This window comes from Argopecten irradians, chromosome 4 (assembly GCF_041381155.1).
Source record: "Argopecten irradians isolate NY chromosome 4, Ai_NY, whole genome shotgun sequence".
Lineage (NCBI taxonomy): Eukaryota > Metazoa > Mollusca > Bivalvia > Pectinida > Pectinidae > Argopecten > Argopecten irradians.
In genome coordinates, this window is record NC_091137.1 from 49,626,783 (window position 1) to 49,645,483 (window position 18,701).

The following is an 18,701-nucleotide window of genomic DNA, read 5'->3' on the forward strand; positions in this document are numbered from 1 at the left end:
GTGACCACTTCAGGCCAGACCCCTTTTGGTTTGCAATTCTGCTTAAGATTTACATTATTGAAACATTTAGTGAATGGACAGATCCTATTGAGAAGTCTTGTGTATGGATTTCTGTTTGTACATTGTAGGAATGGGTGACTGCCACAGATATCAGAATTGTATTGACGAGGATGAATACGTTTGGAGATGAAGTCTTTGGTGATCCTCAGGTCCTGAAATCTTACTTCTATGCCATCTCGGACTTAGCTGTTGGTGCCAGGTTTGTACTTCTATGCCATCTCAGACTCAGCTGTTGGTGCCAGGTTTGTTCTTTTATGCCATCTGGGACTTAGCTGTTGGTGCCAGGTTTGTACTTCTATGCCATCTCGAACTTAGCTGTTGGTGCCAGGTTTGTACTTCTATGCCATCTCAGACTCAGCTGTTGGTGCCAGGTTTGTTCTTTTATGCCATCTGGGACTTAGCTGTTGGTGCCAGGTTTGTACTTCTATGCCATCTGGGACTTAGCTGTTGGTGCCAGGTTTGTACTTCTATGCCATCTCAGACTTAGCTGATGGTGCCAGTGAGCTTATGTCATGGCACGGCGTCCGTTGTCCATCCCTCTGTCCTTCCGTCCGTCGTCCGTCCGTCAACATTTCCTTTAAATCGCTACTAGTCATAGAGTTCTGAATGGATTGTAACCAAATTTGGCCACAAACATCCTTGAGGGAGGGGGAACAAAACTTGTATAAATTTTAGCTCTGACCCCCCCCCGGGGGCAGGAGGAGCATGGCCCAATAGAGGAAATAGAGGTAAATCCTTTAAATCGCTACTTGTCCTAGAGTTCTGCATGGATTGTAACCAAATTTTTCCAATAACATCCTTTGGGGAAGGGGAACAGAACTTGTATACATTTTGGCTCTGACCCCCCCGGGGGCTGGAGGGGCGGGCCCAATTTGGGAAATAGAGGTAATTCTATAAATAGCTACTTGTCCTAGAGTTCTGCATGGGTTGTAACCAAATTTGGTCAAAAACATCCTTGGGGGAAGATGAACAGAACTTGCATAAATTTTGGCTCTGACCCCCCGGTGACAAGAGGGGCGGGGCCCAATAGGGGAAATAGAGGTAAATCCTATAAATTGCTACTTGTACTAGAGTTCTGCATGGATTGTAACCAAATTTGGCCACAAACATCCTTGGGGAAAGGGGAACAGAACTTGTAAATATTTTGGCTCTGACCCCCCTGGGCCAGGAGTGGCGGGGCCCAATTGGGGAAATAGGGGTAATTCTATAAATCGCTACTTGTCCTAGAGTTTTGCATGGATTGTAACTGAATTCGGCCACAAACATCCTTGGGAGAAGGGGAACAGAACTTGAATAAATTTTGCCTCTGACCCGCTGGGGGCAGGAGGGGTGGGCCCCAATAGGGGAATTAGAGGTAAATATTAAAATTCCTTCAGAAAAGAAACGATGAACCTGTATTCAGAACATTACTTGGCATTACAAACCAGGTGAGCGATACAGGCCCTCTGGGCCTATTGTTATCATTATTGTGCAGTCAGAGTTTTGTGTTTTATACCTTTAATTTCACTATTGGAAATGAGGTAGAATTTGGCTGAAACAAAAGTGAGATTATTCTGATTCTGACTCCAAATTTTGTTTGTTGTGTGACAGATGTAAGTGTAATGGCCACGCCAGTGTCTGTAACAAGGTGGACGTAGACGGAGATATCCAGCTGGTCTGTGAATGCCGCCACAACACCACAGGGCCAAACTGTGAGAGATGTCTACCAACTCACAATGACCGACCCTGGGGAAGGGCCACTGAGCGAAATGCTCATGAGTGTCTCCGTAAGTCATCACACTGAACTGTAATCCCCCATAGTGCCCTTACATAAATTCACCATTTTATTGTTCTCCTTCAATTAACAATGAATGATATGTGAATTGATGATATTTTGTTTGAACAAAGAGAAATCACCTTGATTGTTATATTTATGTGTACTAACACAACTAACTCACAGATAGTGTTAATGTTGACATTTATTCATCTGTTAACACAACTAACTCACAGATAGTGTTAATGTTGACATTTATTCATCTGTTTTGTCAAACCAAGACAAAGAAGAAAATAACCTTTTTTTTATCAAAGTTCTTGATACTCTTTCATTAATCATAACAAACATTTAGTTCTTATGGTTCTGTATTGTTCATGCTTACTGGATATTAGATGAGGTAAGTGTTTCCAAACATGCTTTGTAGTATTGATGTTTCCTGTCAGATGTGTATAATGTATATCTGGGCCTCTTGTTATATTGCTCATATTACTAGAGTGTTATCCTATGTAGCCACTGATGATTAAGATCCGTGACACATAGTTTGATGTGTTCTACTAATGACTTAAAAAGCTTGTTCACACTCAAAATTTCACAATGAATTTAAACTGCACGAAAATTTTCAAATGTGAGTTAAGTTTAGTTAATGACTGAAGTAGCCACCAGTTGCTACATGATTGTTTTAGATATGCAACAGAATAGAAAGCCTGGTTAGAAATTAAGCATTAAGTGATACAGAAATAAAAAGTTTGATAATTTTGAGATATAATGAATAGTCCTTCATTGTAAAAGCGGATGTCTGTAGTCTATGAAGTGAGTTATAATGAATGTGATGTTATGTTTGTTGAACCAATTTAGGCTGTGACTGTAACGGCAAAGCTGATGGCTGTTACTTTGACGCTGACCTGTACGCCCAGACTGGACATGGTGGCTACTGTATCGACTGTCGGGACAATACTGATGGACCTAAGTGTGAGAGATGTAAGGATAACCATTACCGCCGACCAGAGGACAACATGTGTACTCCCTATAACTGTACCCTGTAGGTCAGGTATTAACGCCGCTGACCAGAGGACAACATGTGTACTGTAACCCTGTAACTGTAACCCTAGTAGGTAGGTATACCGCTGACCAGAGGACAACATGTGTACTCCCTGTAACTGTAACCCTGTAGGTAGGTATACCACTGACCAGAGGACGACAACATGTGTACTCCCTGTAACTGTAACCCTGTAGGTAGGTATACCTACGACCAGAGGACAACATGTGTACTCCCTGTAACTGTAACCTGTAGGTAGGTATACACCACCAGAGGACAACATGTGTACTCCCTGTAACTGTAACCCTGTAGGTAGGTATACCGCCGACCAAGGACAACATGTGTACTCCTGTAACTGTAACCCTGTAGGTAGGTATACCGCCGACCAGAGGACAACATGTGTACTCCCTGTAACTGTAACCCTGTAGGTAGGTATACCGCCGACCAGAGGACAACATGTGTACTCCCTGTAACTGTAACCCTGTAGGTAGGTATACCGCCGACCAGAGGACAACATGTGTACTCCCTGTAACTGTAACCCTTGTAGGTAGTATACCGCCGACCAGAGGACAACATGTGTACTCCCTGTAACTGTAACCCTGTAGGTAGGTATACCGCCGACCAGAGGACAACATGTGTACTCCCTGTAACTGTAACCCTGTAGGTAGGTATACCGCCGACCAGAGGACAACATGTGTACTCCCTATAACTGTAACCCTGTAGGTAGGTATACCGCCGACCAGAGGACAACATGTGTACTCCCTGTAACTGTAACCCTGTAGGTAGGTATACCGCCGACCAGAGGACAACATGTGTACTCCCTGTAACTGTAACCCTGTAGGTAGGTATACCGCCGACCAGAGGACAACATGTGTACTCCCTGTAACTGTAACCCTGTAGGTAGGTATACCGCCGACCAGAGGACAACATGTGTACTCCCTGTAACTGTAACCCTGTAGGTAGGTATACTACCGACCAGAGGACAACATGTGTACTCCCTATAACTGTATAACCCTGTAGGTAGGTATACCGCCGACCAGAGGACAACATGTGTACTCCCTGTAACTGTAACCCTGTAGGTAGGTATACCGCCGACCAGAGGACAACATGTGTACTCCCTGTAACTGTAACCCTGTAGGTAGGTATACCGCCGACCAGAGGACAACATGTGTACTCCCTGTAACTGTAACCCTGTAGGTAGGTATACTACCGACCAGAGGACAACATGTGTACTCCCTATAACTGTAACCCTGTAGGTAGGTATACCGCAGGCAAGAGGACAACATGTGTGTACTCCCTGTAACTGTACCCTGTAGGTAGGTATACCGCAGGCAAGAGGACAACATGTGTACTCCCTATAACTGTAACCCTGTAGGTAGGTATACAGCCGACCAGAGGACAACATGTGTACTCCCTGTAACTGTAACCCTGTAGGTAGGTATACCGCCGACCAGAGGACAACATGTGTACTCCCTGTAACTGTAACCCTGTAGGTAGGTATACCGCCGACCAGAGGACAACATGTGTACTCCCTGTAACTGTAACCCTGTAGGTAGGTATACCGCCGACCAGAGGACAACATGTGTACTCCCTATAACTGTAACCCTGTAGGTAGGTATACAGAGCCGACCAGAGGACAACATGTGTACTCCCTGTAACTGTAACCCTGTAGGTAGGTATACCGCCAACCTGAGGACAACATGTGTACTCCCTGTAACTGTAACCTTGTAGGTAGGTATACCGCCAACCAGAGGACAATATGTGTACTCCCTGTAACTGTAACCCTGTAGGTAGGTATACCGCCAACCAGAGGACAATGTGTGTATTCCTCTAAAAGAAACACTGTAAAGTTTACTTATAATAGCTAACTGAGATACATGTAAGTCCCTGAGATATGTGTAACTCTCTGAGGTACATGTAATTCCCTGAGATATGTTTAACTCCCTGAAGTACATGTAACTTCTTGAGATAACTGTGTGGTACGTGTAATTCTCGGAGATATATTTAACTTCTGAAGTACGTGTAACTCCCTGCGATAACTGTGAGATATGTGTAACTCTTTGAAATAGTGTAACTCTCTGAGATACGTGTAACTCCCTGAGATAAGTGTGAGGTAAGTGAAACTTCCTGATGTACGTATAACATGTAACTCTCTGACATAACTCTGTGAGACATGTAATTCTCTGAGATATGTGTAACTCTCTGAGATATGTGTAACTCTGAGATATGTGTAATTCTCTGAGATATATGTAACTCTCTTAGATATGTGTAATTCTCTGAGATATGTGTAACTCTGAGACATATGTAACTCTCTGAGGTACTTCTAAATCTGAGGTATGTGTATCTCTCTGAGATATGTGTGACTCTCTGAGGTACGTGTAACCCTGAGGTACATGTAATTCTCTGAGATATATGTAACTCTCTTAGATATGTGTAATTCTCTGAGATATGTGTAACTCTGAGACATATGTAACTCTCTGAGGTACTTCTAAATCTGAGATATGTGTGACTCTCTGAGACATAAGTAACTCTCTGAGGTACGTGAAACTCTGAGGTACGTGTAACTCTGCGAGATACGTATAACTCTGGGAGATACATGTAACTCTGAGATATGTGTAACTCTCTGAAATATTTGTAAATCTCTGAGGTACGTGTAAATCTCTGAGATACGTATAACTCTGTGAGATACATGTAACTCTGAGATATGTATAACTCTCTGAAATATATGTAACTCTCTGAAATATTTGTAAATCTCTGAGGTACGTGTAAATCTCTGAGATACGTATAACTCTGTGAGATACATGTAACTCTGAGATATGTATAACTCTCTGAAATATATGTAAATCTCTGAGGTACATGTAAATCTCTGAGGTACGTGTAAATCTCTGAGATATGTGTAACTCTGTGAGATACGTATAACTCTGGGAGATACATGTAACTCTGAGATATGTGTAACTCTCTGAAATATATGTAAATCTCTGAGGAACCTGTAAATCTCTGAGGTACGTGTAAATCTCTGAGATATGTGTAACTCTGTGAGATACGTATAACTCTGGGAGATAAATGTAACTCTGAGATATGTGTAACTCTCTGAAATATATGTAAATCTCTGAGGTACGTGTAAATCTTTGAGATACGTGTAATTCTCTGAGATATGTGTAACTCTGAGGTACGTGTAACCCTGAGGTACGTGTAATTCTCTGAGATATGTGTAACTCTCTGAGACATAAGTAACTCTCTGAGGTACGTGAAACTCTGAGGTACGTGTAACTCTGTGAGATACGTATAACTCTGGGAGATACATGTAACTCTGAGATATGTGTAACTCTCTGAAATATATGTTAATCTCTGAGGTACGTGTAAATCTTTGAGATACGTGTAACTCTCTGAGATGTGTGTAACTCTGAGATATATGTAACTCTGAGGTACGTTTAAATCTCTGAGATAGGTGTTAATCTATGAGATATGTGTAACTCTGTGAGATACATGTAACTCTCTGAGGTACGTGTAACTCTGAGATATTTGTAACTCTGTGAGATATATGTAACTCTCTGAGGTACATGTATCTCTCTATGATATGTGTAGCTCCCAGAGATACATGTAATTCCCAGAGATACAAAAATTCCCAGAGCTAAGTGAGCCCTGAGCCTTACCTGGTTTTATTACAGGATCTGAGGACCTCCAGTGTGATAGTATTGGTCGTTGTCAGTGTAAGCCTGGAGTGACCGGTGACAAGTGTGACCGCTGTGAAGTCGGACACTTCGACTTTGGCCAGTATGGATGCAAGTAAGTGAAATATGTTTTACTGTGTGTGTACTATTACTTTAGGGTGTGTGTACTATATGTTTTACTGTGTGTATACTATATGTTTTACTGTGTGTGTACTATATGTTTTTACTGTGTGTGTACTATATGTTTTACTGTGTGTGTGTACTATATGTTTTACTGTGTGTGTACTATATATGTTTTACTGTGTGTGTACTATTACTTTAGGGTATCAGTTGTTATCTTTTATGTCAAATACATGTAGATTTAAATACAAATACCCGTAACCATTTCATTGAAAGTGAATTTCATTGAGTTATGTAACATTATTCTGCATAATTAGATAACATTCATAGCAATTTTTGGCTTTGTTTTATTTCTGAGCTCAAAATTATGCGAATGGTTGGGGTTCAGATTGGTTGCATCCATCAGGGATTCAGAATCAACACTGGTACAGTTGGGCTGAACCTTATCTTCATCATGTTAAATGTGTGATTTGTTTTTAGGCCCTGCGGCTGTAATGTTGCTGGCCTTCTCGACATTATCTTCATCATGTTAAATGTGTGATTTGTTTTTAGGCCCTGCGGCTGTAATGTTGTCGGCCTTCTCGACATTATCTTCATCATGTTAAATGTGTGATTTGTTTTTAGGCCCTGCGGCTGTAATGTTGCTGGCCTTCTCGACATTATCTTCATCATGTTAAATGTGTGATTTGTTTTTAGGCCCTGCGGCTGTAATGTTGTCGGCCTTCTCGACATTATCTTCATCATGTTAAATGTGTGATTTGTTTTTAGGCCCTGCGGCTGTAATGTTGCTGGCCTTCTCGACATTATCTTCATCATGTTAAATGTGTGATTTGTTTTTAGGCCCTGCGGCTGTAATGTTGTCGGCCTTCTCGACATTATCTTCATCATGTTAAATGTGTGATTTGTTTTTAGGCCCTGCGGCTGTAATGTTGTCGGCCTTCTCGACATTATCTTCATCATGTTAAATGTGTGATTTGTTTTTAGGCCCTGCAGCTGTAATGTTGTCAGCCTTCTCGACATTATCTTCATCATGTTAAATGTGTGATTTGTTTTTAGGCCCTGCGGCTGTAATGTTGTCGGCGTTCTCGACATTATCTTCATCATGTTAAATGTGTGATTTGTTTTTAGGCCCTGCGGCTGTAATGTTGTCGGCCTTCTCGACATTATCTTCATCATGTTAAATGTGTGATTTGTTTTTAGGCCCTGCGGCTGTAATGTTGCCGGCAGTCTGGTGGTGGTAAATGACTTCCTACTTGTAACCCCCTCGATGGTAACTGTCAGTGTACTTGCTTGTGGAGGGCACCTGTGACAGGTAAGTTACTGTATATTTACCGACCTGTGACAGGTAAGTTACTGTATGTTTACCTGTACACCTGTGACAGGTAGGTTACTGTATATTTACCTGAACACCTGTGACTGGAAGGTTACTGTAATTTACCCATACACCTGTGACAGGTGGTTACTGTATATTTACCTGTACACCTGTGACTGGTAGGTTACTGTATATTTACCTGTATGCCTGTGGCTGGTAGGTTACTGTATATTTACCTGTACACCTGTGACAGGTAGGTTACTGTATATTTACCTGTACACCTGTGACAGGTAGGTTACTGTATATTTACCTGTACATCTGTGGCTGGTAGGTTACTGTATATTTACCTGTACACCTGTGACAGGTAGGTTACTGTATATTTACCTGTACACCTGTGACAGGTAGGTTACTGTATATTTACCTGTACACCTGTGACAGGTAGGTTACTGTATATTTACCTGTACACCTGTGACAGGTAGGTTACTGTATATTTACCTGTACACCTGTGACTGGTAGGTTACTGTATATTTACCTGTACACCTGTGACAGGTAGGTTACTGTATATTTACCTGTACACCTGTGACTGGTAGGTTACTGTATATTTACCTGTACACCTGTGATAGGTAGGTTACTGTATATTTACCTGTACACCTGTGACAGGTAGGTTACTGTATATTTACCTGTACACCTGTGACAGGTAGGTTACTGTATATTTACCTGTACACCGGTGACAGGTATTTACATGTTACTATATACAGTCGAAACTCGTTATCTCGAAATTCAACGGACCAACGAAAATAGTTCGACTCATCCGGAATTCGACTCAAACGTAATGTCATTAGGTTTGGTCAGAACGTGGTTTTCAACGGTCCTTATATCTTATGACAGTCGGGTAAATGCCTATTACCGTGATCAGCAAATTATCGTGATTTTCCAACTTAAAAGGTTTGTATTAAATCTCTTTAGTTGTATGTTTTCGGATTTTTTGGGATTTTTTTTAAATACATTTGTAAATAAAAAAATTGAATTGCGATTATAAGGCATGCACACTGATTTCCCGGTGGTTATACGTATACTGACTTCAATGGTTCATACATCAAACTTATACGGAATGTAGTACCTGAACAAATAAAAAACAAACATCTTTCTTATTTCAGAATTTAATGGTTTTTCGAAATAGTAAAATAAACAATAGTTTTCACCTACCGTGAGCAGACTACACTCTCCGTTTCTACCGGTTAATATAATTTACGGTAAATGAAACGAAAGTAGATTTCTATACCAACGAAGAAATACATTGTATGACTACTGTAGGCTAAGATACTAGTACATCTGCAACGACTAGTTAAACATTTAACATTGTGGGTTTGTTAAATTATTTTGCACTATCAACATTCCATACAAACCTTAGAAAACACTTTCGTTTCTAATGATTCGTAAACAAACACGCTTCCGGTCATGATCAGCCACGCTGATCGAGCCATGCTGAGTGCGATTGTGTAAACACACGTCGTGTTTATGTACAGGTAAGTCACAATTGCAAAGTGACACTAATTAGGAAGACTTGAATGGATTATTAAACAATTATTAATTAGCAGTCATTGTTGTAGTATGTTCCCATAGGCCTGAATCTGCAAATACCGATCGCGATATGTGCAGGTAAACCAATCACGTGTTACGACAAACCACAGGTGAATTTCAATTGTTTGTATCAATGTTATATTTTTTTTTAATTTAAAATTTTGACTAAAATTAAATTCGAGATAGCGACTATTTTTTTCGTTGAATATCCGTTCTAGGGACCAGGAATTGACTTTGACACAACCGGAGTTTCGAGTCATCGAAATTCGAGTCATCCGATCTTAAAATACATACACAAAGAAGGACAAAAAACGGGACTTCAAAATTAATTCGACTCAACCGGAATTTCGACTCAAGCGATTTTGAGATAACGAGTTTCGACTGTATATACCTGTACACCTGTGACAGGTAGGTAGCTGTATATTTACCTGTACACCTGTGACAGGTAGGTTACTTATATTTACCTGTACACCTGTGACTGGTAGGGTATTATATATTAACCTGTACACCTGTGACAATTAGGTAAATGTATATTTACCTGTACACCTGTGACAGGTAGGTTACTGTGTATTTACCTGTACACCTGTGACAGGTAGGTTACTGTGTATTTACCTGTACACCTGTGACAGGTAGGTTACTGTATATTTACCTGTACACCTGTGACAGGTAGGTTACTGTATATTTACCTGTACACCTGTGACAGGTAGGTTACTGTATATTTACCTGTACACCTGTGACAGGTAGGTTACTGTATATTTACCTGTACACCTGTGACAGGTAGGTTACTGTATATTTACCTGTACACCTGTGACAGGTAGGTTACTGTATATTTACCTGTACACCTGTGACAGGTAGGTTACTGTATATTTACCTGTACACCTGTGACAGGTAGGTTACTGTATATTTACATGTACACCTGTGAGAGGTAGGTTACTGTATATTTACTGTACACCTATGACAGGTAGGTTACTGTATATTTACCTGTACACCTGTGACAGGTAGGTTACTGTATATTTACCTGTACACCTGTGAGAGGTAGGTTACTGTAAATTTACCCGTACACCTATGACAGGTAGGTTACTGTATATTTACCTGTACACCTGTGACAGGTAGGTTACTGTATATGTACTGTACACCTATGACAGGTAGGTTACTGTATATTTACCTGTATGCCTGTGACAGGTAGGTAACTGTATATTTACCTGCACACCTGTGACAGGTAGGTTGCTGTATATTTACCTGCACACCTATGACAGGTAGGTTACTGTATATTTACCTGTACGCCTGTGACAGGTAGGTAACTGTATATTTACCTGTACACCTGTGACAGGTAGGTTACTGTATATTTACCTGTACGCCTGTGACAGGTAGGTAACTGTATATTTACCTGCACACCTGTGACAGGTAGGTTACTGTATATTTACCTGCACGCCTGTGACAGGTAGGTTACTGTATATTTACCTGTACACCTGTGACAGGTAGGTAACTGTATATTTACTGTACACCTATGACAGGTAGGTAACTGTATATTTACCTGTATGCCTGTGACAGGTAGGTAACTGTATATTTACCTGCACACCTGTGACAGGTAGGTTGCTGTATATTTACCTGCACACCTGTGACAGGTAGGTTACTGTATATTTACCTGTACGCCTGTGACAGGTAGGTAACTGTATATTTACCTGCACACCTATGACAGGTAGGTTACTGTATATTTACCTGTACGCCTGTGACAGGTAGGTAACTGTATATTTACCTGTACACCTATGACAGGTAGGTTACTGTATATTTACCTGTACGCCTGTGACAGGTAGGTAACTGTATATTTACCTGTACACCTGTGACAGGTAGGTTACTGTATATTTACCTGTTCTGATACAGATACACCTGTAATCTTTCAATCAATAGCTAGGACTATTACTGTGCTCTTTATATGAATTATCCTTATGCTGACTTGGGTTTGTGTTTATATTTCAGATGTAAATTGGGATATTTCAACCTGAACACTGATAATGAATTTGGATGTACTTCCTGTTTTTGTTATGGCCATTCGGAGGAGTGTTCCAGTGCTGCGGGCTACTATGCTAGGAGTATTACCTCAGACTTTGAGACAGGTTTGTTAGGAAACTGTCATATTTAGGAGTATTACATTCAATCTAATGTTAATCCATTTAAGATTGGAGACAACCAAGTATCACCTAAACCAGCAGCTTTGTGCTTGGATTATCACCTCAAATTTTGCTAATTTCTTTGTTTTTATATTCAGGTTCCATAGCAACCTTTAAAAGAACAAATGTTTCTTTAAATCCTTCATGTTCTACTGTATACACTGCGATTCAATTTCATCTTGAGGTAAACTAATACTACATAAATTATCTGACTTAATTGTAAACATCTTACTACTTTGTTAACAGGGAAGCAAAGATGGACAGCAGGAGACCGTGCTAACAATGTCATAGAAACGTCTTATGATGGCTTCCTACAACATATTGGTGTATCTTCTGATGATGACCAGCCAATCTACTTCCTGGCTCCTGGTAACTTAACAATACACTTTTTGTAGGGATTGTCGGTAGATTGACAAATTTGTAGGGATTTCTTCAAGTTTTTGTCTCGCTCATGATGAGAAGACATTTCTAGATATTTCTCTTTTTTTTCCAATCATTTAGACTTTGTTTATTTTTTGGAATGATTTATATTTTAAAATGGTTGTAATCGGATGTAATTTTGAATCTTTCATCATTGTTCATGCCACAGCTCGTTACCTTGGAGATCAGAGATTCAGCTACAACCAGTACTTGACTTTTGACCTGCGTATTGGCCAGGACCGACCCCGTCCCCTTGCGGTCGACATTGTATTAGAAGGATCTGGTCAGCGCATCTCAACTGCTATCTACACTCAATCAAACCCCATGCCTGGCATCCAGAGTCAGACCTACAGATTCCGACTCCACCAACACCCCAACTACCAGTGGACACCTCGTCTCCAGGCCGGTGATTTCATCGCAATCCTTTCTAACCTGACTGCCATCAAGATCAGAGCCACATACAGTGACGGAGGTAAGTCTCACCTCTAACTGTTTTCACCAGTGAAACTGAGACAGATACTTTTGGGACTGATCGATAAAACTGAGACAGATACTTTTGGGACTGATCAATAAAACTGAGACAGATACTTTTGGGACTGATCAATAAAACTGAGACAGATACTTTTGGGACTGATCAATAAAACTGAGACAGATCCTTTTGGGACTGATCAATAAAACTGAGACAGATACTTTTGGGACTGATCAATAAAACTGAGACAGATACTTTTGGGACTGATCAATAAAACTGAGACAGATACTTTTGGGACTGATCAATAAAACTGAGACAGATCCTTTTGGGACTGATCAATAAAACTGAGACAGATACTTTTGGGAACTATGAAACTGAGCAAAAGATACTTTCGGGGACCATGGAATTTGAGATCTAGATACTTTTATGGGCTGATCAGTAAAACTGAGATAAAGCAATTCTTTAGCTGGCATGTTATATAGGTATTGATTCTTCAACATGACAGTTGATATGTATGGTGTTTTTCTAGGTGTTGGTTTCCTTGACAATGTGCGTCTAGACACTGCCAGTCTGGGCTCCAATGGAGGGGAGGCTGCCCCATGGGTGGAACAGTGCGCCTGTCCAGAAGAATATGTCGGTCAGTTCTGTGAGTCGTGTGCAGCTGGCTTCATGAGATCACCAGCGTATGGCGGTCCTTTCTCCAGCTGTGTGCCCTGTCAATGTAACGGCCACTCAGAGAGCTGTGATCCTGACTCGGGTACGTATAATCACATATGTACCTGTATCTTCTCATTGGGACTGGTATGGTCATGTCAATTTGTTGTGAGAAAATGATGTCACTTCTCACATATAGATAGTACTGCTCTCAAAAAACAAATAATAAATCACTACCTACAGCAGATAGGTCTTTGTAACAAACTATTAAGATGAAAATTCAATCGCAACAAGCTGGGGTATCCTAGCTTAGATATCAGAACTCACAAACCCTCTACGAGTAACAACAGTCTCTTTACACTGATCTCTGTAACAAATGCAAGTATGGCCCACAGAGATTGTGTTTGAGAAGAAATGGGATAAGAGGAATGGAATGATTTTCATAAAAAAACAATAAGAAATAATACTGAAATACCATGTTATGCTTGCCAGCCTGTTTGAATATTGTTCATATGATAGAATCATATATGACCAGTGGAAGTCGGTGAACATTCTGTCCTAGCTTCCGTTTAATGTACAAATCATGACTGTGTATTTGTAGGCCGCTGTCGATGTGAACACAACACAGAGGGACAGAACTGCGAGATGTGTATTAAGGGTTACTATGGCAACCCTAGCCAGGGTACGGCTGACGACTGTCAGGTGTGTCCCTGCCCTAATGGAGGGGCGTGTGAGCAGCTCCCCGGGGGAGATGTTGTTTGTATCGAGTGTGCTGAGGGACATGGAGGTATGTACTAGTAAAATGTACTGTAGACCATCTGACACATAACCAAACTTAAACTGATGTTACAAGATATATATATAGATAAGCTTTCTCTATTGTTAGGATCAAATTTTCATGAACATATCAATGTCCTGTGTCATTCTGAAAAATGTAACATTTGCTGCGATGATAGCTTTTCCATTTATCTAATGACACCTCATCGTTATCATTTATACTTAAGATACAAAACTTTTTAAAAAGAAATCTTTTCTTTCTCATTTATACTTAAGATGACAAAAAAATTGAAAAGAAACTAGGTAACTTTTGTGATATGTTACAATGTTTACATGATATCTGTTGCTAGGTAACCTTTGTGATATGTTTCAATGTTTACATGATATCTGTTGCTAGGTAACCTTTGTGATATTTGTTTGGATGGTTACTACGGTGACCCTGCTGGTTTGAACGGCTTGGCTCGTCCTTGTGAGAAGTGTTTTTGTAACGAGAATGTGGACACGAATGCTGTGGGCAACTGTGACAGGTAATGATAATTCAAACAATACCTGATAAATGTAATTAAAATCATTAAATGTTAGTAAAGTTTTAATGAACACACTTACAGTGAATTCATGGTTACAGCATAGTCATTTCATTCCCTTTCATGGTTCCTATAAGATGTGTGTAACGTGTATAACCTACTATGTTTATAACAAGGTGATTTTGTTGGTCCCCAGAGCTTTGTTATAACTGTGTCTTCTGTATTTTTTGTGGTTTTAAAGAGAAAAGTAGATTTGTTTGAGTTAAGACAGAATATTGTTGTTTAAAGTGAAGTAATATAGGTTTTATTGAAATGATATAAGCTTTAGTTTCTCTGATGAATGACTTGACACTGTTATAGGACCACTGGAGAATGTCTCAAGTGCATCTATAATACTGCTGGCTTTAGCTGTGAGAAGTGTCTGCCTAGTTACTATGGAAACGCTCTTGCTGAAGAAAAAGGAGATTGTGAAGGTGAGATATTGCCATTGGGGTATACAAAGACTTATGGTGGATATTTAGGGTTGGTTGAAGGTTCTGCTGTGACGATTTATATTGTCTTTTGTTTCCAATATTGATATACAAGAGATACAAATGTAACCTTGTAACCTGTTTTGGTGAAAAGGTTAACATGTCTGATTATGGAGCTAGCTATAGGCTTGTATTTTGGTGCAAGAAAAAAATTCAATTTTTTTGGTAAAATAAACAATTTATTGCGCTGGTAGTAGGGAGACATGAAAATTTGTTTGTCCAAGACATGTCATATTTTCTGAGGGCATAGCCTGAGTGCAATATGACCTGCCAGAGCAATAAATGAATATCATCACCACATTACATATTAACACTAACTGTCCAGTGTATGAATCAGCCATGGCCATTAAGACAATATTTGTGTTTGTTTACCAGCCTGTAACTGCTATCCCCCCGGTACCCTGAACACTGGAGGACTGCTATGTGATCCAACCAACGGACAGTGTCCATGTCTGCCTCACGTCATTGGACGCAAGTGTGACGCCTGTGAGGCCGGCTTCTGGAACTTGGACAGCGGAGCAGGTAAATACGCAGGAGATTGATTCACATTTCACATGTTACTGTTTACGATTTACATTTCACATATTACTGTTTATGATTTACGTTTCACATATTACTGTTTACAATTTACATTTCACATATGACTGTTTACGATTTACATTTCACATATTACTGTTTACGATTTACATTTCACATATTATTGTTTACGATTTACATTTCAAATATTACTTTACATTTCAAATTTATTACTGTCTACGATTTACATTTTTCACATATTACTATTTATGTTTAACATTTCACATATTACTGTTTACGATTTACATTTCACATATAACTATTTATGTTTAACATTTCACATATAACTGTTTTGATTTACATTTCACATATTACTATTTATGTTTAACATTTCACATATAACTGTTTATGATTTACATTTCACATATTACTATTTATGTTTAACATTTCACATATAACTGTTTATGATTTACATTTCACATATTACTTTTATGATTTACATTTCACATATTACTGTTTATGATTTACATTTCACATATTACTGTTTATGATTTACATTTCACATATTACTGTTTATGATTTACATTTCACATATATGTTTACGATTTACATTTCACATATTACTGTTTAATTTACATTTCACATATTACTGTTTATGATTTACATTTCACATATACTGTTTACGATTTACATTTCACATATTACTGTTTATGATTTACATTTCACATATTACTGTTTATGATTTACATTTCACATATTACTGTTTATGATTTACATTTCACATATTATGTTTACGATTTACATTTCACATATTACTGTTTATGATTTACTTTCACATATAACTGTTTATGATTTACATTTCACATATAACTGTTTATGATTTACATTTCACATATAACTGTTTATGATTTACGTTTCACATATAACTGTTTATGATTTACATTTCACACATTTACTTTTACATACTGTTTATGATTTACATTTCACATATTACTGTTTATGATTTACGTTTCACATATTACTGTTTATGATTTACATTTCACATATTACTGTTTACGATTTACATTTCACATATTACTGTTTATGATTTACATTTCACATATTACTGTTTACGATTTACATTTCACATATTACTATTTACATATTACTATTTACCAATTACATTTCACATATTACTGTTTATGATTTACATTTCACATATTACTGTTTATGATTTACATTTCACATATTACTGTTTATGATTTACATTTCACATATTACTGTTTATGATTTACATTTCACAAATTACTGTTTACGATTTACATTTCACATGTTTACAATTTACATTTTACATATTACTGTCTACGATTTTACATTTCACATGTTTACAATTTACATTTCACATATTCCTGTTTATGATTTACATTTCACATATTACTGTTTGTGATTTACATTTCACAAATTACTGTTTATGATTTACATTTCACATATTACTATTTACCAATTACTGTTTACGATTTACATTTCACATATTACTATTTACGTTTAACATTTCACATATAACTGTTTATGATTTACGTTTCACATATAACTGTTTATGATTTACGTTTCACATATTACTGTTTATGATTTACATTTCACAAATTACTGTTTACGATTTACATTTCACATATTACTGTTTACATTTTAACGTTTCACATGTTTACAATTTACATTTTACATATTACTGTTTATGATTTACATTTCACATATTACTGTTTATGATTTACATTTCACATATTACTGTTTACGATTTACATTTCACATATTACTGTTTATGATTTACATTTCACATATTACTGTTTATGATTTACATTTCACATATTACTGTTTACGATTTACATTTCACATATTACTGTTTATGAATTACATTTCACATATTACTGTTTACGATTTACATTTCACATGTTTACAATTTACATTTGACATATTACTGTTTATGATTTACATTTCACATATTACTGTTTATGATTTACATTTCACATATTACTGTTTACGATTTACATTTCACATATTACTATTTACCAATTACATTTCACATATTACTGTTTATGATTTACATTTCACATATTACTATTTACCAATTACATTTCACATATTACTGTTTATGAATTACATTTCACATATTACTGTTTATGAATTACATTTCACATATTACTGTTTATGAATTACATTTCACATATTACTGTTTACGATTTACATTTCACATATTACTATTTACCAATTACATTTCACATATTACTATTTACAAATTACATTTCACATATTACTGTTTATGATTTACGTTTCACATATTACTGTTTACGATTTACATTTCACATATTACTATTTACCAATTACATTTCACATATTACTGTTTATGAATTACATTTTACATATTACTGTTTATGATTTACGTTTCACATGTTACTATTTACGATTAACATTTCACATATTACTGTTTATGATTTATGTTTACATATTACTGTTTATGATTTACTTTTTATTACTGTTTATGATTTACGTTTTACATATTACTGTTTATGATTTACATTTTACATATTACTATTTTTTACATTTCACATATTACTGTTTATGATTTACATTTCACATATTACTTTTTACCAATTACATTTCACATATTACTATTTACCAATTACATTTCACATGTTACTGTTTATGAATTACATTTCACATATTACTGTTTATGATTTACATTTCACATATAACTGTTTATGAATTACATTTCACATGTTACTGTTTATGAATTACATTTCACATGTTACTGTTTATGAATTACATTTCACATATTACTGTTTATGATTTACATTTCACATATTACTGTTTATGATTTACATTTCACATATTACTGTTTATGATTTACATTTCACATATTACTGTTTACGATTTACATTTCACATATTACTGTTTACGATTTACATTTCACATATTACTATTTACCAATTACATTTCACATATTACTATTTACCAATTACATTTCACATATTACTGTTTATGAATTACATTTCACATATTACTGTTTATGAATTACATTTCACATATTACTGTTTATGATTTACATTTCACATATTACTATTTACCAATTACATTTC

The 18,701-nt window shown here is 37.3% G+C and overlaps 1 protein-coding gene across 1 annotated transcript in view; it reads left to right on the top strand.

Moving 5' to 3' along the window:
- LOC138321933 (laminin subunit gamma-1-like) overlaps nt 1–18,701 on the top strand; it is a 57,652-nt gene that overhangs the window by 16,098 nt on the left and 22,853 nt on the right. Inside the window, 16 exon segments of the mRNA XM_069265973.1 lie at nt 129–259; nt 1,651–1,826; nt 2,669–2,805; nt 3,226–3,277; nt 6,518–6,635; nt 7,841–7,884; nt 7,887–7,925; nt 7,928–7,952; nt 11,511–11,647; nt 11,948–12,070; nt 12,291–12,593; nt 13,120–13,347; nt 13,846–14,031; nt 14,419–14,548; nt 14,906–15,018; nt 15,451–15,597. Coding sequence (XP_069122074.1) covers nt 129–259; nt 1,651–1,826; nt 2,669–2,805; nt 3,226–3,277; nt 6,518–6,635; nt 7,841–7,884; nt 7,887–7,925; nt 7,928–7,952; nt 11,511–11,647; nt 11,948–12,070; nt 12,291–12,593; nt 13,120–13,347; nt 13,846–14,031; nt 14,419–14,548; nt 14,906–15,018; nt 15,451–15,597 — 2,089 coding nt within the window.